The 22,883-nt window shown below is 40.0% G+C and overlaps 1 protein-coding gene across 1 annotated transcript in view; it reads left to right on the top strand.

Moving 5' to 3' along the window:
- HSD17B3 (hydroxysteroid 17-beta dehydrogenase 3) overlaps positions 1 to 22,113 on the top strand; it is a 45,958-nt gene extending 23,845 nt beyond the window's left edge. The window contains exons 6-11 of the mRNA XM_059926311.1: positions 465 to 500; positions 3,392 to 3,426; positions 4,504 to 4,585; positions 5,219 to 5,284; positions 8,502 to 8,651; positions 21,709 to 22,113. Coding sequence (XP_059782294.1) covers positions 465 to 500; positions 3,392 to 3,426; positions 4,504 to 4,585; positions 5,219 to 5,284; positions 8,502 to 8,651; positions 21,709 to 21,819 — 480 coding nt within the window. The 3' untranslated portion in view covers positions 21,820 to 22,113. The remainder of the gene's footprint in view (positions 1 to 464; positions 501 to 3,391; positions 3,427 to 4,503; positions 4,586 to 5,218; positions 5,285 to 8,501; positions 8,652 to 21,708) is intronic.
- Positions 22,114 to 22,883: the final 770 nt, after the last annotated feature.

Here is a 22,883-nt window from a genome sequence, read left to right on the forward strand (position 1 = left end):
GTCTATATGTCTGACCCTCTTTTCCTCTCTGTCTGTCTTGGGTGATTCTAGCAGTTTCTTTGACTGCCCTCTGTAGCCCGGAACCTGTATACCTTGTGTAATACAACCATTCACCTTTCTAATCTCTATGCTATTGTCTTCTAGACCACATATACTAACCTCCCTTCCTTCAGCTGGAAATTAACCATCTCCCTTTGAAAAACTGTTTCCGTATTCCTGCCGAAATTTTCAAGGAAACTCTTAATTGACTTCTATTCGAGATCACATTCTTATAGAATCATAATGTGGGTGTCAGATGTTTCCCCATTCTAGTGCATTCTGAATATCAACTAGGAGCCTAATTTGCAGGCTGAGGCAACCAATCAGACACACTTGCCCACTTCATGGTTGTTTAGCACTGAATACTTTTCAAGAGAATTTCTCAAATGATCCGGCTGATTCATGATTGTGATTATTTATTACAGAGCCTCATCCACTGTAACATCACCTCGGTAGTGAAGGTATGTGATCAATGTAAGTGCTCAGCGCATTAAAATGTAGTAGCTGTTGGATTTGGCAACTCAGGAGAATTGGCCCCTTCCCTGTAGATGCAGAATTCTTTAAAATTGAACTGTACTTTAAAATTGAACTGAGAGACCATGTAGTAGCCTTTTAATTGTCTTGTCTGTTTTCATCAAGAAAATACAGTGGATTCATTCTCCCTAACATATGAATCCTTTTTCTGCATTCAGTTTTGTCATATGTCAGAACATATTAGGCCTGATGATGATGAAACTTATTCAGGATTCCAAAGCAACTTAAAAAAAATTAGTATCTTCTTGTGATTTTAGTCTTTGTAAATAGAGGAAAGCTCACTCAGTTTGGAAAAAGGACAGAGGGTGTGGCTTGGATTTTATAGACTCTTGTTGTTCAAAAACTATTTGTTGAAGTGAAGTTCAAGTTCATATGTATTCTGATCCCAGATCAGTTACTAGTTAATTGGACAGCACTGGGCATGCTATTTAGCCCCTTTGAACTTCAGATTCTTCATCTGCTATTAAAAGAGTATTGAACTAATTGATGTGTCAGGTGCCATTCAGCACTCAGGTCCTTTTATTAGAATTAACTGCATACGCATTTATAGGCATGAGTACCACAAAGCTATCCTATGCTGTGTCTTTGTGTGAATAAGAAAAAGGGAGACAAATTGTCTGGGCAGACAATTTGGAGAAAGGTGCTGCTTAAGAGTGGACATAGCCCCATGCTTGGTGAGTAGATGATGCTTTTGTGTGAACACAATATTTCCCTTCCCTCTGAATGATGAGAGCCCTCTAAATGGCTTGTGAGTGAACCCTGGGCTTTCAGCCCACACTCACCCCCACAGCTGGGCACCTTGCTCGGTACACAAAATTCACAGCTGTGCCTGGCAGCCCTCATAACCACTCTGGCTGGTCCAATGGAACTTCAGCAATGAATCAGGTATGACTGATTTCATGGAACTGGGACCCTTATTGGGGAGCAGCAGGGGGCTGTCTCGTCTTCACAGCATGGACTGGCGGGGAGAACTGGTTTCCCAGAGGAAAATAGATTCCTATCAACATAAAAAGGGGGGATGGATGCTGAACAGACCAAAAAAATTTTTTTTTCATGTGGCTGCAGTTGAGCTGACAAAAATTATTTTCACCATTGGTTGTTTTTTTTTTTTTTTTGTAAGTATACTGGTATTTTATAGTTTCCTGCTCAGTTTTTATTGGTACATACATTCTTTTTATGCTGAGCAATCAATGGCTTTTTAAAATCCCCAGCTGATGTAATTGAAGGTTTTATATGTTCCACTGTTGTCTGCAGCCTTACCACTAAAATCTTTCACATTAATGGATACATTGATCTTTCATTCTTGGTCCATTTGATCACAGGGTTTCCCAAATGTATCTGACAACCCTCTGACTCTTTTAGCAGAGAAATGCTTTGATTTTCAAAAAAATTATTTTATATCTTGGTAGACACTAACTTCCTTAAGTAACAAAGAAAACAAATTGAAGTTTAGCTTCTAAGTCTGCAATGCCCAAGTTGGCCACGCTGGTTGGAAGCATGACTAGTATCACTTAATTATTCCAAAGGAACCATCTGGAAACACTAGAGTTCTCTATCAAAGGCAGAGATGGGAGAATGAGTTTGAGGGCAAAGGGAACGTGGGATAAGAGACTAAATACTGGAACCTTTGAGACAGGGACCCACAAAGTCCAGTGTTGTGTCTCTGATTGGGATCATTCACCCAGTCAGGCTTTTGGGAGACTGAGAAATGCTGTCCAACAATGCTCCAATTATATCCTTAATGAAGTTGGGAGAAGCAAGGAAAGGGTGTTGACATGATCTAGTCCTCATCCTTCTCTCACCTCCCTCAAAATCCAGGGTTTCAGAAGGCAGTCCAGTCTAGGAAGCCCTCACCACTCCCACCCCTGCCGCTTCTCCAGAGCAGTGAAAACATTATCTGGAGGCTCCCAGGGATGAGCTTAGGGGCCTTCCTAGGAAATGCAGGGCCCCAGACAGCATGAAAAATTAAGCAAACTTGTCTTCTGGTCCCCAGTGTCCTCTATTTCTCTGCCTCTCTCCATCTGTTTGGATCCTCTCTGTCTCAAACCTGCTCCCAAGACAGGGCCTGATTCCACTCAATTGTACTTTCAAGAACATTTCAGTCCATGGGTTTGCCTCTTTCTTAATTCTTAAAATGGATGCCTTAAAATTATGACATGAAAATCTTTCTTAATGAAATATTTAAGCTCCAGAACTGGCAGGGAAGACTTCTTCCAGGGACAGTAGGTTGGGGTGGGGAAGGGATTTTTCAATGCTGTTGTAATTCCAACAGGCCAACAGACATGTTGTGTCTAGGGAGCTACTTCACAGACCACCTGCAGGCTGCCAATGAGGCTGCTGTTGAATTGAAGAGATGTCCTTCTCCATCTCATACCTTGTATGTGAGACACTCATGGACACTTGTTAGGTTTCCTGACAGTCCCCTAATTCTAACTCTTGTGTGAGTTTTGTAATGGCCAAACTACTTTTGCCTCTCTCCCAGAATGAAGGGTATCTGGGGAACCTCAGTGTTGGTCCCACAGACATAAGCCAATTTCCATAGTTTTTCACTCCCTTCATTTTCCAGGAAGACTTCAGTTTTATGAAGAAGAAACCAGAGGCCTCTGAACTGTTTGCCATTTGTCTAAGTTGCCTTTTATGGGTTCCAGCCAGACTCTAGTGTTGTCAGAATTACCTCCAGTGAGTGTCAGCAGATTTTCAAGGCCATCTGAGAAGATGAAGCTCTTTCTCGTTTCCTCCAACACCTACTTCCTAAGTCCCCACGGCACATTGCTACATAGTTCCTTTGTCAGAGCTTAACTTTGCCCTTCTCTTATAGATGACACAGCTGATTCTGAAACACATGGAATCAAGGTAAGGTCTTTCCTTGGAAAAGCCATGGTCTGCCTGGCCTGGCAATCAGCTGACTTGGGGACCAGGGGGATATGGTTCATCTGCTGCTGCTTTAACAAATGATAAAACTATGATGAAAGGACATGGAGATTATGGTTGGACCAGGCCAGCTTTGCAAGCAGATAAGCATATTTGCAGGTCAAATGTAGCATATACTGGAGGGAGGAAGAGAACAGTAGTTTCAGCAGGCATTGTGTTAAAAAAATTAACTCACAGTGAGTGTAAAAGACACTTCAGAAGTTGGCCTGAGACCAAGATCATCTCTTTGTTATTATGCATTTCAGCTCTTGTCAGAATGAATACTCCAGTTTTGGGGTAAAAATCACCACCCCATCAGTGTCTCTATTTATTCCATGTTTTAAATCACCCTATTACAATGCCCATTTGGGAGCTGGTTTTTCTCAGGTGGTATTCACTAAAAGCAAATGGTTAATAGTTTTATCTTCCCTAGAGAAAGAAGGGGCTTGGCCTTGTATTCCAATTTTCAGTTTCTTAATTTTTCTGGATTGAATCCATCTAGTTGGGAAGGATTAAGGATATTGAATTTCAAAAGAGTAAGTAAGAACCCCAGAGACTTATGTAGGAGTGCCTGTGTGAGCAGATGATGGACTGTCAAATTCCACCCAAGACAGGATTCTGCATATGACATCTGTCCTGTTGTGGGTCATCTTTATGAGTCAGAAGGGAACTTGAGCTCATATGGTCACATTTGAGAGAGAAGGATCACTTCCTCCTTGAGTCTTGTCTGAGCTGAGTTGGTTCTCTGCATTTTGGTGGTGGATCTTTGCTGTAGCAGAGCCCCTGTTTCCAGTCACAAGCTCTTGAAGTCAACTGACCGCCGAGTGGCATCACTGTGTGGTGTAGTTCATGATTGAGGTGAAGTTCCACTGACAGTTCTTGGAAGCAGAACACTTAGCACACATGGAAACCTAGAGAGGGTGGAAGTTTCCCAGCATTCACATGAGCCCCTTTATTTTCTTCCTTCTCAAGGTGTAATCAGGCAGCAAAACTATTGAAACTTTGTTTCTTGCCTTTTAGGCGGAAAGGTCTCATCTTGAACATATCTTCTGGGGTGGCCCTCTTTCCCTGGCCTCTGTACTCCACATATTCGGCTTCTAAGGTGAGTGACAGATGTAGTCCAAGCCTCCTTCTCCTTCTTCCTTTTGTTTTTCCCATTTAGCATTTTCCTTTGGATCATCTGGCAAGGCGATGGACTGATTTGCCTAGAGGCACTCTTCTGGGTACAGGGAGGAGCGAGTCAGCCAGTATCTGGGTGCAAATTAGAAAAAGATGCTGCCCCTGGGCTGATGAAGCCTCGCAGCAGCACAGCCGGGCAAGCGCAGCCCCCATGGAATTCCAGCTCCCACTCACTTCCTTGCCTGGGAGCCCTGTGCTCCTCTGGCCAGCAAGTAACATTGTAGTTTCCTTCCATCCCAGAGGCCTCACCAGGTGTCCTCTTGCCCTAGCCATAAAACAAATCTTTGGAACTGTGGGTGCTCTAGACAAGGCAGAGCTCCCCCCGGGTAGCGTATCTATATGCAGTGGCCCTAGGTATGTATTTATTACAAAACGTATGTTCCTTCTCATTGCGGGAGCTCTTCCCAGACCAAGAAATGAAGTTCTAACTCCCATCAAGACAAACTGCTGCATTTTAAGGTGAAGAAGATAAGCTCCCTGTGGTGTCCTTTGAAATCTGAGTGAATTGGCTCTGACAGAGAATCAAGTCCTTAGGTGTTTCTCCTTCTTGCTCCAGGCTTTTGTGTGCACATTTTCCAAGGCACTGCAAGCAGAATATAAAGAGAAAGGAATCATTATCCAGGTGAGGTCAACAGTTCTGAGTCCTTGGGAATGGGAACTCTGGATCCCCATGGAGCCTGGGCCACTGCTTCCTGCAGGACAGGTTGTGCATGTGTGACCAGGAGAGAGGGTCTGGATGACACCATGTGAATCCCTATGACCATAGAGGTGGCAGCGGAGCCACCGTGGTTCTGCCTGCTGCTGCCCTCACCGTGCCCTGGGTGCTGGAGAAGGAAATGGGGTGGGATGAGTGAGTGCTCAGAAATGCTTGCTACCCAATGCTGCATCAGGACAGAAATAGGGTCTTGTCTAAGCATCCTTTACTCTCCGACCTAGATAGAGGAGACACGCTCATGTGGGAGGAATTGTGGAGAAGGAACAAAAGAAAACTGGGCACTTGGTCAATGTTGGAAAAGGGGAGAGGGTGCTTCACTTGGGGGCTGTTCACCTGTGATGGAACACAGAGATCTCCACACTCTGGTTCTTGAGCACTTGGGGAAGAGATGCTCTGCTCTCCATTTCCCCTACAATGACAGAGTGGTCACGGAGTTGACCTTGTCCTAACTGTAAACAAAGCTGGGTTGTCACTGCTGTCTGTAGGCTGAGCAATATGATGTGCTTCCTTCAGCAACACAATTAACTCTAAGTGGTTTCTGGAACCTGGAATAAACAGTTTACGGTTAATTGTTTGGGAAGAAGTTCGATGACATACTATTAGGAATGAAAAAGGCACACTCAGTTATATTTTTAAAATTACTGCTGCACATACTGATTTTCAATTAAAATACCCAGGTGAGAGTATCCCAATATAAATTAACCAGCTATAGCATGAAGCTTATTCAACAGGCAGATATGAGTTAATAGTAGGAGCTTTGTAAATAACATCATCTTCCCAGTTGTAGTGAGTGATTGTAACAGACTTGTCACTAGACTACAGTCCCATTCTCTGCCCTGCTGAACTAAAGTCTCACCTATCAGAGATTATTCCCTTCTATCCATTCTCCAGCTCCCAGCTGAGGACGGATTCCTTTTGCAACAGCTCTACCTTATATATGCTAAGTTTTCTGCAGTAAAAAATAATCCCTAAAATCTCATTGGCTTAAAACCACAAAGATTTATTTCTCATTCATGCTACACATTCACTGTGAACTGTCAGAGGGGATTAGCTCACTGTAGTGACGCAGGGACCCAGGCTGATGGAGCAGCCGCCATCTTGGATATTGTCAGTTGACATGTCAAAGAAAAAGTGGTAGGAGTTCAAGAGACTTGCTTTGATATTTAGGGGCTCTGACAACTACTGAGCCTGTACTTTAGAGCCCACGAGCCACAACTACTGAAGCCCGCATGCTGCAACTACTGAAGCCCACGCACCTAGAGCCCATGCTCCACAACAAAGAGAAGCCACCGCAATGAGAAGCCCGTGCACTGCAATGAAGAATAGCCCCCGTTCGCTGCAACTAGCGAAAGCCTGTGCACAGCAACAAAGACCCAATGGAGCCAAAAAAAAAAAAAAAAAAAAAAAGAATAAAGATAATTAAGGGCTCTGGCTCAGAAAAGTCACATGTCACTTTTGCTCATACTCATTGGTCAGGTCTGGTCACATGGTCCCACCCAACCATAGGGACCCAGGAAGTGCAATTCTATCATGTGTCTGGAAGAAAGAAGAACTAGAAATATTTGGTGAACAACACTAGATATTAGTGTTGAGTATCAAGTCTTAGCATCATCTCGATCTTGATAGTTGTGGGCCAGAGATGCTGTAGCTGCTAAGTTAGTGGGTTCTGCGGGGCAGAAGGTGTGGGAGGAGGTGAGGAAGGGGGAGGGAGCCCCTTCCCTCATGCAGAAGCCTCGGAGCTGCTCCAAGTCCTGGAAAAGACACTGTGACATTCTGAAAACCAACTGGTCTCTCCAAACACGCATGTAATTGGTGCTCAGTAAGTATTTGTAAAATTCCTGAGGAAGTATGTACTGTACTCTTGGGTTTGATTTTCAAATCCCAGTGCTGCTGCCATTTATTATCTGAGTGTTTTGGACAGCCTGCTTAAACTCTGTGAGCTTGTTTCCCCATCTGTAAAAAGGGGTTTATAATAGCTGCTTCTCTGGGTTACTGTGACGATCTAATGAATAAATAAGTATGCAAATTTAACCAATATTTATTGAGCCCTTGTTTTATACATAAAGGTGTTTTGTCAACCAAAACTCACTGTAAGAATGGAAACACTTTTTATTATTTCCCTATCTGAAAACTGGGTTTGAAAATGCAAGCGTCTTATATTTTTCTAAGAATACACTTTGAGATCTTTGGAAGAAAAATGTTATGCAAATTAATAACCGCATTCATTTCCATGAGAACCAATTGAATTGAATTGACTGACATATATTGGATTAAATTATGAAACAACGTAATTTCAAGTGTGATGAGGAAAAAAAAAGTGATGTGACAAAAATTTCAAAGGTGATGTGAAGAAAAAGAAAACAAGCATGGATATTTTTTTTTCCCTAAAGATGCCAAGGTCTCTGTGTCTGGGAATAAAGTAAGAAACCCCATTATGAAGCCTCATGCCAGGCCACAAGGTGGTGAGACCACCAGTGGAAACATGGTATTGGGTTTTCAGGGTACAGTCTTCTGTTGTTTATTTTTCTTACCATGACAGGAAAGATTATGAGGTATGTGCCACTCCTGGCTCCTAACCGAAGTGTGAAAGTGGGAATCTAAAGTACTTGAAAGTGCTCCAATTTGGTTATATGTGTTAGAAATAAACTTCTGTGATAGGGTTGCCAGATAAAACACAGGACATCCAGTTAAATTTGAATTTCAGATAACAAATAATCTTTTGAGAATAAGTACATCCCATGCAATACTTGGGATATAATTAAACTGAAAATTTTTCCATTGTTTGTCTTCAAATATAACTGGGTGTCCTGCATTTTCACTTTCTAAGTTGGGGAACATGCTCTAAGACAGAGCTCCTCATTCACCCTGTGTGCATTTGAACCACTTGGTGTTGTGTGGCTAAGGCCTCATCTTGAGTTAGTTGCCACGTTAAGCCAGAAACTGGCCTTTCTGATTCCCAGCTCTGTGCTCGTTCTATACCTTTAACTGTTCTCTTATCATATAGTATCCTGAGACTTTTTAGGGGGGGAACAGAGTTGGAACATGAAGGGATGGTAAAATGGGTATTAGTTTCTCAGGGCTGGGCAGATTGCTCCTGTGTTACGGTCTTTATTTCCCATTGTAGGTGCTCACCCCGTATGCTGTTTCAACCCCAATGACAAAGTATCTAAATACCAACATGATAACCAAGACTGCTGATGAGTTTGTTAAAGAATCACTGAATTATGTCACGATTGGAGACGAAACCTGTGGCTGCCTCGCCCATGAAATCTTGGTAATTGATAACTTCTCCTTTCTTGAAGCAAGGGAGGACAGACAAGCAGGGGGCCCTAGCAGGGCTTAGCCAGCTCTTCCTTGCTGTTGGAGCTTTCAGCCGTTCTCTGTCACGCAAGGATAGTGATGCCAGAGGTATGCTGCTGAAGGTAATCCAGCCTGTGAAAAGGCGTATCTAGCAAGGGGAAGGAGAAGCTGAAGCACTGGGTGCCCAGCCTATAGATAACTCTGAAGTTGGCAAATCTCACCCTTGACTGCCTCACCTCTGCCCTCAGAAAGTAAGGCAGCTCCCAGAGCTTTGTGAAGGTCAGGCCAAAACACAGGGTGCTTCCCTGTAGGAGCTGTCGATATCCTTGGCCCTCTGTGCCAGTAAATGTTTAACTATGCAGGAAAAAACCAAAAATAAAACAAAACACCTTGATTTGTAGCGTTTGCTGATTTCCATGACTGATGTTAAGCTACCAGTGTGTGGTCACTGCACATGAATTCAGGAGGAGAGCTCACAATTGGCTCTCGTGAGAAAGTACAATCTGGTTCCTGTACACCACGGACTTCATCAAACGTGGAAATAAAGTCTGAAGTATATGGCACGAGGAGTTCTTACCATCCCTGGGCTACTTTTAGGAAAAAACACAAACATGAAACAAAGGTAGACTTGAGTTTCACACTAATACTGAAAACAAACAAACAGTGTCAGGGTAGTTCTGTTTCCAGCGTCACCAAAGAATTTTAGACGGATCTTCGACTTTCCCTTCATATGTCAACTTTCTCCTCTGCCTCATATGTTTTTCTACCATGGGAATTAGGCTTCTTTATTTCTCTCTGTCTCTCTCTGATGCTAGAGAGATTCATGGGTCAATGCACTAAATCCTCCCAAAGCGTTCAGCTGTCTCCTGGGACTCAGTACTGAGACTCTGGCAAGAGATACTGAATTGCCTTAGCTGATTACTTGCTACTTTTACTGTAGAATCTCAACAATGTGCAGAATCACCATTTGAACACACAGTGCCAAGTGGACAAGCAGAAAGAATATAAGATCTTTATTTTGCCTATTGCTGATCTGGTTTTTCTTCAGACCACTACTTGCTGCGTGGCACGAAAACAAATTAGTAGAATGTCTAATGAGTCTAAACTTAAGTTTGATCTGATAATCTAAACTGTCCATTTAGGAAATATGCTGTCCATTATTTAGAGAAAAATGTTCAGTCTTGCCTGAGTGTCCCTTCTTCTGGCCTCTCTCACTAAAATGACACTGGGGAAAGAGTCCCTATGATCTCCTGCTGGTCCTTAAGTGTGTGTGGCTGGTGTCCCTAATCAATCTGTTGGTTGCTCACCTTGCTGGTTTATGTCTGTGGGGTTGTGGGGATGACTCCTTCTGTCCTTTTGGCTAGGCCAATGCATTCCCCAGCTACTGATGGCTGAACATGCCTGAATCTCTGCTACCTCCCTCATCCAGCCAGAGGCCAGCTGTCCATCTGCAGCTTTGGTTCACAGAGGCCCTCTGGCTCTCTACTCTGCATCAGCACCAATTTGAACCTGAGGGATGCTGGAAAACCAAATCTCAGCACTTACCTCGCCACACTGAGATAATATTCTGTGGCTGCACTCCAGCAGAGTGGAGGCAATAAACCCTCCTTTGCTACCATTACTTATTTATCACACTTTCCTATCCTTCACCCCAGGCCCCCAGCCCTCCTGCGTAAGCTCAGAGGACACACATCAGAGGACACACATCTGGCCACGTCTTCCTCTTTCTCTCTTGTACCTCCCACCATATCCAGGGCAGAAAAAGTACAGGCTTTTTGTATGCTTTCCCAGGGTCACATCCTGTCCATCTCAGAGGGATTTAGGTAGCTCCAGTGGATAAGACATCCTCTCCTCCCCTTAGCAGAACTTTTAGTCCTCCAGGATATTGATGTTTTAAATGGAATCCATTAGCATTTAGAAAATGTTTTCTTGAGACAATAGCATGGCTTGCAAGACTATTGTCTTGCTACATACATACTGTAATCCAATTCTAGATGTCAAAAGTTGAATTTTTTTTTTCTTTTCTCTTTGATTTCTTATGTAACAAATTCTAATCTCTACTGGTAAACAGATGCCAAAAACAGTAGGAAAAAGTCTTTGTGCCTGGTGAAGCAAAAGAGAAAACAAAGGAAAACACATAAATCATTAAAACCATTAAAACCAATTTTGAATTTGCCAGGGTTTAGAAAGATCGTTGAATCTAAAGTTATGGGTAATCAAGTAGAATCAACCAGTAAACAAGCAAGTCTTCCATTTCAAAGAGGTGAGGCAAAGACAGGATGCTCTCTACCCTCAAGGAGTTTTGGGGCAGCAGTTGAGGTGGGACTGGAGCCTCTACCTAAGAATCCGTGTGGAACTTGGGGCTTCATAGTTACCTCATTTAATTCTCCTAAACATCTTGTGAGACAGGACATTTGGCTCCCCTTTTACATTGAGGAAACCAAAGCTCAGAGCTGGATCAGATCAGATGAAGCTCAGATGGATCAGAGGGCCCAAGACCACCTGACTGGTAAAGGTGATGCAAGGGTTTAAGTCCACTTTTGTCTGATGCCAAACATTTTCTGTTTCCTTCTACATGGCACCTCCAGGTTGGGAGAAGGTAGATAAAGATGGGGATGGGAGAGGGGGCCTTTTAGAACATTTTCTGGGGACCTGGGATTTCAGTTTATTTTATTTATGGCTGACTTCAGTAAGCCAAAACATTTAGTTCAAGACAAAGCTAATGGAAGGGCTTGATTTTGCTGTGAAATAAAAAAAGCTCTGTCTGGGAGAAAAATGAAGTTCTTGAAGAAGATGTTGCACTGATTCATAGACTTGGCCAGTGGATGAAGAGCTCTACTTTGGTTCCCAGAAACCATCTTTAGTTTCCTGCTTTGGGATACCTCAGAGGACTGCAAAAATCTGAAGGTTCAAGCTGCCCACAAGGCTCAAGTTTTCCTCTAGTTGAACTTCTGTTGTTTTGTAGGTAGATTGAGGAATGTTGGATTAACCGGATCACACTGTGGACAAGATGATTACTTCTGGGGGCCTGGACCTGCCTTATAGGACACAAGTGTAATTTGAGGGCAAGAACCTTCCAAGGCCTGTGCCTCTTGCCTGAAAAGCAATACGCATTTGTGCCTCAACTTGAGGCTTCCCCTCCTTTTCAAAGCAAATACTCCATGATAATAATTTACACCTTGCTATGACTCATTTCCATTCATTAACTCTTTAAAAGAATGTTTTTCTTCCAGTTTTATTGAGATATAATTGACATACAGCATTCTATAAGTTTAAGGTGTACATCAAAATGATTTGACTTACATGAAATGATGACCATAATAAGTTTGGTGAACATTCATCATCTCACATGGATACAAAATTAAGGAGATAAAAAATTTTTTTTCGTTTGATGAGACCTCTTAGGATTTACTCTCTTAACAACTTTCATATATAATATACAACAGTGTTAACCATATTTATCATGTTGTACACTGCTTCCCTAGTACCTTTTTATCTTTTAACTGGAAGTTTGTACCTTTTGACTGCCTTCATTCACTTCCCACTCCCCCAAGGACCCATGCCATACCCTCATCTTTGGTGACCACAAATCTGATCTCTTTTGCTATGTGTTTGTTTGTTTTTGAAGAATAATTGACTTACAATTTTATGTTAGTTCCTGTTACACAACATAGTGATTAGATACTTCTGTACATTTTAACATGATCACCATGATAAGTCTAAATTTGATTTCTCACCCATGCAAAGATATTACATAATTATGGACTATATTCCCCACACTGTACATTTCATGCCTGTGACTCAATTATTTTGCAACTGTAAGTTTGTACCTCTTAATCTCCCTCCTCTATTTCTCTCCTCCCCCCACCATCCTCCCCTCTGGCAACCACTTGTTTGTTCTCTGGATCTATGTTTATGTTTTGTTATGTTTGTTCATTTGTTTTGTTTTTTAGATTCCACATATAAGTGAAATCATACAGTATATGTCTTCCTGTCTGACTTATTTTACTTAGCATAATTCCCTTTAGGTCCACCTATGTTGCCACAAATAGCAAAATTTCATTCTTTTTTATGGCTGGGTAATATTATATATATTATATATAAATTATTACATATACTAATTATTACTATACAAATTATTACAATTAATTATAAATTACATTATATATATATATCACATCTTCTTTATCCATTCATCTATTGATGAGCACTTGGGTTGCTACCATATCTTGATTACTGTAAATGGTACTGCAATGAACATAAGGGTGCATATATCTTTTCAAATTAGTGTTTTCATTTTCTTTAGATAAATACCTAGGAATGGAATGGCTGGATGGTTTGGTAGTTCTATTTTTAATTTTTTCAGGACTCTCCATACTGTTTTCTATAGCATATGAGTGTTCCCTTTTCTCCACATCCTTGTCAGCTCTTGTTACTTGTTTTTTTCATAATAGTCATTCTGACAAGTGTGAGGTGCTATCTCATTGTGGTTTTGATTTGCATTTCCCTGATGATTGGTGATGTTGAGCATCTTTTCATGTGCCTGTTGGACATCTATATGTCTTCTTTGGGAAAATGTCTATTTGAATCCTCTGCCCATTTTTTTCTTTTTAATTTAAAAATTTTTATTTTTTATTAATTAATTTTTTATTGGAGTATAGCTGTTTACAATGTTGTGTTAGTTTCTGTTGTACAGCAAAGTGAGTCAGTTATACACACACATATATCCACTCTTTTTTAGATCCTATTCCCATATAGGTCATTACAGAGTACTGAATAGGGTTCCCTGTGCTATTCAGTAGGTTCTCATTAGTTATCTATTCTATATATAGTAGTGTGTATATTTCCAATCTCCCAATTTATTCCTCCCCTTATTATCCCCCCTGGTAACCACAAGTTTTTTTTTTTTATGCCTGTGACTCAACTTCTGTTTTGTAAATAGGTTCATTTGTACCATTTCTTTAGATTCCACATATAAGGGATATCCTATGATATTTATCTTTCTCTGACTGACTTCACTCAGTATGACAATCTCTAGGTCCATCCAGGTCGCTGCAAATGGCATTATTTCATTCTTTTATATGGTTGAGTAATATTCCATTGTATAAATGTACCACATCTTCTTTATCCATTCCTCTGTTGAGGCATTTAGGTTGTTTCCATGTCCTGGCTTCTGCCCATTTTTAAATCAAGTTGTTTGTTTCTTTGATGTCAAGTTGTATGTGTTCTTTGTGTATTTTGGATGTCAACCCCTTAACAGATAAATCTTTTGGAACTATCTTCTCCCATTCAGTAGGTGACCTTTTTGCTTTGTTGATAGTTTCCTTAGCTGTGCAAAACTTTTTAGTTTGATGTAGTCCCATTTGTTTATTTTTGCTTTTGTTTCCCTTGCCTAAGGAGATATATGCAAAAATATTATTAAGACTGATGTCAAAGGGCATATTGCCTATATTTTCTCCTAGAAATTTTATGGTTTCAAGTCTTACATTTAAGTCTTTAATACACTTTGAATTTAATTTTGTGCCTGGTGTGAGAAAGTAGTCCAGTTTGATTCTTTTCATGTAGCTGTCCAGTTTTGCCAACTCCATTTATTGAAGAGGCTGTCTTTTCCTCATTGTATATTCTTTTCTCCTTTGTTGTAGATTTATTGCACATATAAGTGTCAGTTCATTTCTCAGTTCTCTATTCTGTTCCATTGATCTATGTGTCTGTTTTTGTGACAGTATCATGTTGTTTTGATTATAGTAGCTTTATAGTATAGTTTGAAATTAGGTAGCATGATACTTCTAGCTTTGTTCTTCTTTTTCAAAATTGTTTTGGCTATTCAAGATCTTTTGTGTTTCCATGAAAATTTTAGAATTATTTGTTCTACTTCTTTGAAAAAATGCCATTGGTATTTTGATAGGGATTGCATTGACTCTGTAGATTGTTTGGGCAGTATGGTCATTTTAACAATATTAATTCTTCCAATCCATGAGCATGTTATATCTTTCCATCTCTTTGTGTCATCTTCAATTTCTTTCATCAGTGTCCTATAGTTTTCTGAGTACAGAAATACCTTAGTTAAAAGGTATTTTATTTATTTTTTTGATGTGATGGTAAATGGGATTGTTTTCCTAATTTATCTTTCTGATAGTTTGTTGCTAGTGTATAGAAATACAACAGGTTTCTGTATATTAATTTTGTATCCTGAAACTTTACTGAATTCATTGGTGAGTTCTAGTGGTTTGCTTGGATCTCTTTAGAATTTGCTATGTATAGTATCATGTCATCTGCAAACAGTGATAGTTTTACTTCATCCTTTCCAACTTGGATTCCTTTTGATTCTTTTTCTTATCTGATTGCTGTGGCTAGGACTTCCACTAATATGTTGAATAAAAGTGATGAGAATGGGCATCCTTTTCTTGTTCTGACCTTAGAGGAAATGCTTTCAGCTTTTCCTCATTGAGTATGATGTTAGCTGTGGGCTTGTCATATATGGCCTTTATTATGTTGAGGTATGTTCCCTTTATACCCACTTTGTTGAGAGGTTTTATCATAAATGGATGTTAAGTTTTGTCAAAAGCCTTTTCCACATCTATTGAGACGATTATATGATTTTTATTCTTGAATTTGTTAATATGGTATATCACATTGATTGATTTGTGGATATTGAACCATCCTAGCATCCCCGGGATAAATCCCACTTGATCATGATTGTATAATCTTTTTAATGTATTGTTGAATTTGCTAATATTTTGTTGAGACATTTTGCATCTATGTTCATCAGTGATATTAGCCTGTAATTTTCTTTTTTTGTGTGATATCTTTGTCTGGTTTTGGTATCAGAGTGATGCTGGCCTCAGAATGAGTTTGGAAGTGCTCCTTCCTCTGAAATTTTTTTTGGAATAGTTGGAGAAGGATAGGTGTTAATTCTCTAAATGTTTGGTAGAATTCACTTGTGAAGCCATCTTGTCCTGGACCTTTGTTTATTGGGAGTTTTTATTTTTTAATTAAAAAAAATTTTATTGAAGTATAGTTGATTTACAATGTTGTGTTAATTTCTGGTATACAGCAAAGTGATTCAGTTTTATACATATGTATTCAGTTTTATATATATATATATATATATATATATACACATATACATATATATATTCTTTTTCATAGTCTTCTCCATTATGGTTTATCACAAGATATTGAATATAGTTCCCTGTGCTATACAGTAGGACCTTATTATTTATCTATTTTACATATAGTAGTTTGTACCTGCTAATCCCAAACTCCTAATTTATCTCCCTCCCCCTTGCTATCCCCTTTGGTAACCATAAGTTTGTTTTCTACATCTGTTAGTCTATTTTATTTTGTGAATAAGTTCATTTTTTCCATTTTTTTAAGATTCCACATGTAAGTGATATCATATGGTATTTGTCTTTCTCTGTCTGACTTACTTCTCTTAGTAGGATAATCTGTAGGTCCATTCATGTTGCTGCAGATGGCATTATTTCTTTTTTTTTGGCTGAGTTATACACACACACACACACACACACACACACACACACACACACATATATACCACATCCTCTTTACCTATTCATCTGTCAATAGACATTTAGGTGCTTCCATATCTTGGCTATTGTAAGTAGTGATGACTATGAACATTGGGATGTATGTATCTTTTCAAATTAAAGTTTTCTCCAGATATATGCCCATGAGTGGAATTGCTGGATCATAGGGTAACTCTATTTTTAGTTTTTTAAAGACCATCCATACTGTTTTCCATAGTGGCTGCACCAATTTACATTCCTACCAACTGTGTAGGTGGGTTCCCTTTTCTCCACACCCTGTCCAGTATTTATTATTTGTAGACTTTTTAATGATGGCCATTCTGATTGGTGTGAGGTGATACCTCATTGTAGTTTTGATTTGCATTTCTCTAATAATTAGTGATGTTGAGCATCTTTGGCCATCTGTATGTCTTCTTTGGAGAAATGTCTATTTAGGTCTTCTGCCTATTTTTTGATTGGGCTGTTTTTTTTGTTATTGAGTTATATGAGCTGTTTGTGTATTTTGGAAATTAAGCCCTTATTGGTTGCATTGTTTGCAAATATTTTCTCCCAGTTCATAGGTTGTCTTTGTCTTTTTGTTTTGTTTATGGTTTCCTTTGCTGTGCAAAACCTTATAAATTTGATTAGGTCCCATTTATTTATTTTTGCTTTTATTTCTATTGTTTTGGGCGATGTTGGGAATTTTTTGATTACTGATTCAACTTCATTATGAAAATTGGTCTGTTTACATTTTCTATTTCTTCCTGGTTCAGTCTTGGGAGATTGTACATTTCTAGTAATTTGTCCAGTTCTTCTTGGTTGTTAATTTTATTGGCATATAATTGTTCATAGTAATATCTTATGATCCTTTGTATTTCTGAGGTGTTGGTTGTAACTTTTCCTTTTTCATGTCTGATTTTATTGATTTGGGTTCTCTCTCTTATTTTCTTGATGAGTGTGGCTAAAGGTTTATCAATTTTGTTTATCTTTTGAAAGAAACAGATCTTACTTTCATTGATCTTTTCTGTTGTTATTTTAATTTTTTAGTCTCTATTTCATTTATGCCTGCTCTGATCTTTATTATTTCTTTCATTATACTAACTTTGGGTTTTGGTTGTTCTCTTTTTTCAGTTCCTTAGGTGTAAGGTTAGATTGTTTATTTGAGATTTTTCTTGTTTCCTGAGGTAGGCTTGTATCACTATAAACTTCACCCTTAGAACTGTTTTTTTGTTGTGTCCCGTAGATTATGCATCATTCTGTTTTTGTGTTCATTTGTCTCCAGGCAGTTTTTGATTTCTTCAGTGACCCGCTGGTTGTTTAGTGGCATATTGTTTAGCCTCCACTTGTTTGTGGTTTTTGTAGTTTTTTCTTGTTGATAACTAGTCTTATAGAGTTGTGGTTGGAAAATATGCTTACTATGACTTCAGTCTTCTTAAATTTCCTGAGACTTGTTTTGTGGCCTAGCATGTAATCTATCCTGAAGAATGTTCCATGTGCAGTTGAAAAGAATGTGTATTTTGCTGCTTTGGGAGGGAATGTTCTATATATACCTATTAAATTCATCTGTCCTACTGTATCATTTAAGGCCTGTGTTTCCTTATTGATTTTCTGTCTGGATGGCCTGTCCATTGATGTAAGTGTGTTGTTAAGTTCCCCTACTATTATTGTGTTACTGTCAATTTCTGCTTTGTGTCTGTTAATATTTATGTACGTATGTGCTCCTATGTAAGGTGCACATGTATTTACAATAGCTATATCTTCTTCTTGGATTGATCCCTTGATTATTATATAATGTCCTACTTTTTCTCTTATTACAGTCTCTGTTTTAAAGTGTATTTTTTCTTTTTTTTAAATTGGGGTATAGTTGTTTTACAACGTTGTGTATTTTTTCTGATGTATGTTTTGTACCCTGGCTTTCTTTTGATTTCCATTTGCATGGAATATCTTTTTTCATTCCCTCACTTTCAGTCTGTATGTGTCTTTAATTCATTAATTAATTTTTCTGCACTGCGTGGCTTGTGGGATCCTAGTTCCCCAACCAGGGATTGAACCTAGGTCCATGGCAGTGAAAGTGCTGAGCCCTAACCACTGGCCCACCAAGGAATTCCCTGTATGTGTCTTTAGATCTGAAATGAGTCTCTTGTAGGCAGCATATATACTGGGTTTGTTTTTATATCCATTCAGCCACTCTATGTGTTTTGATTGGAGCATTTAATCCATTTACATTTATAGTAATTATTGATATGTATGTTCTTTTTGCCATTTTGTTAATTGTAATTGAGTTGTTTTTGTAGTTCTTTTTTGTTCCTTTCTACTTCTTTTTCTTGCTTTCCTTGTGATTTGATGACTATCTTTAGTGTTATATTTTGATTCCTTTTTCTTTTGTGTGAACATATCTATTATAGGTTTTTGGTTTGTTGTTACCATGAGGTTTATATATAGCAATCTCTATATATACATGATTGTTTTAAGTTAATGATCTATTAAGTTTGAACACATTTTAACAATCCTGTATTTTTACTCCCCACCCTTCATATTTACTGTTTTTGACATTATAATTTGCATCCTTTTGTTCTGTTTATCCCTTAACTGCTTATTGTGGATATAGATGATTTTACTACTTTTGTTTTTTAACCTTCCTCCTAGCTTTATATGTGGTTTATTTACTACCTTTGCTGTATGTTTGACTTTACTGATGAGATTTTTTCCTTTCGTACTTTTCATATTTCTATTTGTGGCCTTTTCTTTTCTGCCTAGGGAAGAAGTCCCTTTAACAGTTCTTGTAAAGCTGGTTTCATGGTGCTGAACTCTTAGCTTTTGCTTGTCTGTAAAACCTTTTTTCTCACCTTCAAATCTGAATGAAAACCTTGCCAGGTAGAGTATTCTTCATTGTAGGTTTTTCCCTTTCTTCACTTTCAATACACTGTGCCACTCTCTTCTGGCCTGCAGAGTTTCTGCTGAAAAGTCAGCTGTTAGTCTTTTGGGAGTCCCCGTCTATGTAACTGTTGCTTTTCCTTTGTGGCTTTTAATATTCTCTCTTTATTTTTACTATTTTAATTACAATGTGTCTTGGTGTGGTCTTCTTTGTGTTGATCATGTTTGGGACTCTCTGTGCTTCCTGGACCTGGATATCTGTTTCCTTTCCCAGGTTAGGGAAGTTTTCAGCCCTTATGATGTCTTCAAATATCTTCTCTGTTCCCTTCTCTTTCTCTTCTCCTGCTGTGACCCTTGTGATGCTAATGTTAGTATTCTTGATGTCACAGAGGTCTCTTAAACTGTTCTCATTTTTAAAAATTCTTTTTTCTTTTTTCTGTTAAGCTTCAGTAATTTCCACTACTATGTCATCCAGTTTGCTGATACATTTTTATGTATCATCTAATCCACTGATTCCTTCTACTGTATTTTTATTACAGTCATTGTATTCTTTAGCGCTGTTTGGTTCTTTATATTTTCTAACTCTTTTTTAAAAAACTTCTAACTTCTCACTCCGTTCATCTTACACCATTCTTCTCCTGAGTTCTTTGAGCATCTTTCTGATCATTACCTTGAACTCTTTATCAGATAGATTGCTTATTTCCACTTCACTTAGTTCTTTTTCTGGGGTTTTATCTTGTTCCTTCATTTGGAACATATTCCTCTGTTGCCTTATTGTGCCTAATTTACTGTTTTTATTTCTATGTATCTGGTAGGATGGTTACATTTCCTGATCTTGGAGAAGTGGTCTTTTGTGGGAGATGTCCTATGTATCCCAGAAGTGTACTCCCCTCTGGTCAACAAAGATATATGCTCTAGGAGTGCCCCCATGTGGACTGTGCAGGCTCTTCTGTCATGGCAGGCTGATTACTGTGGGTGGTCTGGTAGGCTAGCTTGGCCTCCAGTTCTGTCTTTTGCGGAGGCTACTGGCCACTGGTGGGTGGGACTGGGTCTTTAGGTGGCTGGCTGTGGAGCCCCAGGGTGTCCTGGGGCTAGTGCTGCCTCACTGGTGTGTGGGTCAGACTTCAGGGTGGCTGGTTACAGGGCTTGGGATCCCAAATCTAGTGTTGGCCTACTAGAGGGTGGGGCTGGTTCCTCACATGGCTGGCTGCTGAGTCTGTGGTGTCCCAAAGCTGGTGTCAACCCTCTGGTGAGTGGGGCCTGATCCCAGGGCAGCTGTGAGGCCCAAGGTGTCTCAGAGCTGGTGTTAGTCTGCTGATGGGTGGGCTAGGTCCTGACATGTCAGGCTGTGGGGCTGTCATGTTCTTGGAACTTGTGTCTGTCTGCTGGTAGGTAAGACTGAGTTCTAGGTCTAGTGACATCCCACTGGTGGGCAGAACCAGGTCTTGGGGTCTTTGGCTGCAGGGCCCATGGGTCCTGGAACTGGTGTTGGCTTGCTTGTGTTCAGGGCTGAGGCCCAGGGTGTCCTGGAGATAGTGACAGCCCCCTGGTGAGCAGAGCCTGGTCCCAGTGTCTCTGGCTGCAAGGCCCTGGGGGTCCTGGAGTTGGTGTTGGCCTGCTGGTGGACAGGTTTGGACCTGACAGCTGGCTGTGGGGCCTTGGGGGTCCTGGGGCCAGTGCCAGTGCACTGGTGGTTGGGCTTTTGCCCTGGTTCCCAGAGTGTGTGAGATTTTGTGTGCCCTTTAAAAGTGGAGTTTCTATATCCTAATGCCCTCTGGCTCTACTGAAAATAAGCCTACTGACTTTCAAAGCCAAACATTCTGGGGCCTCATCTTCCTGGAGCAGGACCCTCAGGCTGGGGAGGCCAATGTGGGGCTCAGACCCCTCGCTCCTTGGGGAGAACCTCTGCAATTGTAATTATCTTCCCATTTGTGGGTCTCCTGCCTGGGGGAATAGGTCTTGATTATACCACATTCCACCCCTCTTACTCATCTCTTTGTGGTTCCTTCTTTATATCTTTAGTTGTAGGAGATCTTTTCTGCTAGACTTCAGGTCTCTCTCATCAGTAGTTGTTCTGTAAATAGTTGTAATTTTGGTGTTCCTGTGAGAGGAGGGGAGCTCAGCATCTTCCTGCTCCACCATCTTGGCCACTCTCCTGTTCATTCACTCTTTTATGCATTCAGGTATTTGCTTAGTGCCTACTGTGCCTCAGGCATTGTGCCAGGTGATGGAAAGCATTTCTGATTTTTTTCCTGGAATCTCATTTTAGTAGAATCTTGCTAGAAAGAATATGAAGACACTGGGAGATCAAGCACCAGAAAGAGAAAGTGCTCACTAAGAGAAAGAAGAAAGGGAGGGTGTTACTATGTACAGAGTTCTATTAATTTAGAAATACCTCACGACTGTTCTGCCAAGTGACTGCTTTGACTGTTCTGACGTTCCTGAGAAAACCCTGTTTGCTGAGAAAATGTCACAAGACATTTAAACTTTAACAACTACTTGAAAGATTTGGGACTTAAATTCAGTCATCAGATATACATTTTTAAAGATGATGAATATAAATTGAGATGTTTTCTTGCAACTTCCTTGCTCTTCTTTTCTCCCAGACACTTATGTTTTTGTCTATTAAAGGCAAGCATTCTGAGCGTGATCCCGTCATGGGCCTTCTACAGCAGCGTGTTTCAGAAGATGCTCCTGACTCGCTACATGGACTACCTCAAGCAGAATGCCAACATCAGATAGTCCTGGTGGGCTGATGTGCCACCCAGCATTGCTTTCTTCACCAAGTTCTGCGTTGGCCACAGAGGACCCAGGAACAGACCCGTACTTGTCACCTCCCTGAAGCTGGAGGGCCCATGACACAGATCCAGTACTTAAAATTCAACTTTGTTTTGCAATTTTACTCAAGTCTGGAGATCTTTGGGAGAGCTGTGATGTAAAAACATGTGTTGTGCGATGGGGTTTTAATAGTTACAGAAGGTGAGGGTGTCTATAGGTAAAACTGGAAAATTTTCTGTATGGGATTATAATATAATGTAGTGCGAAGAAAGCCTCCAATTCTTTGAATATTGGTAACAATTATACCTAGTAATCTACTTTTATAGCTATATTAAAGAATTTCTGAAATTACTAAACTTTATCAAGACTGCTGTAGTCCTAGAGCCCTCACTGGTTCTCAAACTGGCTTCCTCAGAGACCCAGAAAACTGTCTAGGAGAAGGGGTGGGGACAACAGCTACATCAGGACAGTTTCTGGGGACCCCTTATTTCAACTAATGCAGCACCAGATTTATCTATTTCAATTTTATTTGGGGTTCTATGGAAGACTGTGTTTATAAAAATAAAAACAGAAAATATGTTGCTAAAAGTAGTTTAAAAAACCTTTGCTCTAATACAGGAGTTGGTATCTCTAGAAATGAGTTTTTACAGGTCTCCAGCCCTTGGGTTGCTGGACTGAGGGCTTTAATTGTCAATGCATATGAGGTGGTGTGTTAGGGAACTACTATCCTTCAACTCTTGAGGGAGTTGGGGGAGGATCATGCCAGCTGGTGACCCTGCATTGTCTGGCATTGGTCAAGAGTGCTTCCCCAAGACATCATCGTGTTCTAGGCACTGCCAATGCTTGGTGGCACTTATCTTTTCTGAGAATGTCATTTGCATTTATGGTGTGAGCAAAGATTATGTGCTGCTGCTCCAGTTTTAAAAGGATTCTGGGAGATTTGGTTGAAATTTATGGGACATTTTGATGTTCTGGAAGAAAGCAGAGGATAGAACATTTAAAACCTTGGTAAGCTTAGAAAGTGGACT

The sequence above is a fragment of the Balaenoptera ricei genome, chromosome 6, assembly GCF_028023285.1.
Source record: "Balaenoptera ricei isolate mBalRic1 chromosome 6, mBalRic1.hap2, whole genome shotgun sequence".
NCBI classification, from domain to species: Eukaryota; Metazoa; Chordata; class Mammalia; order Artiodactyla; family Balaenopteridae; genus Balaenoptera; species Balaenoptera ricei.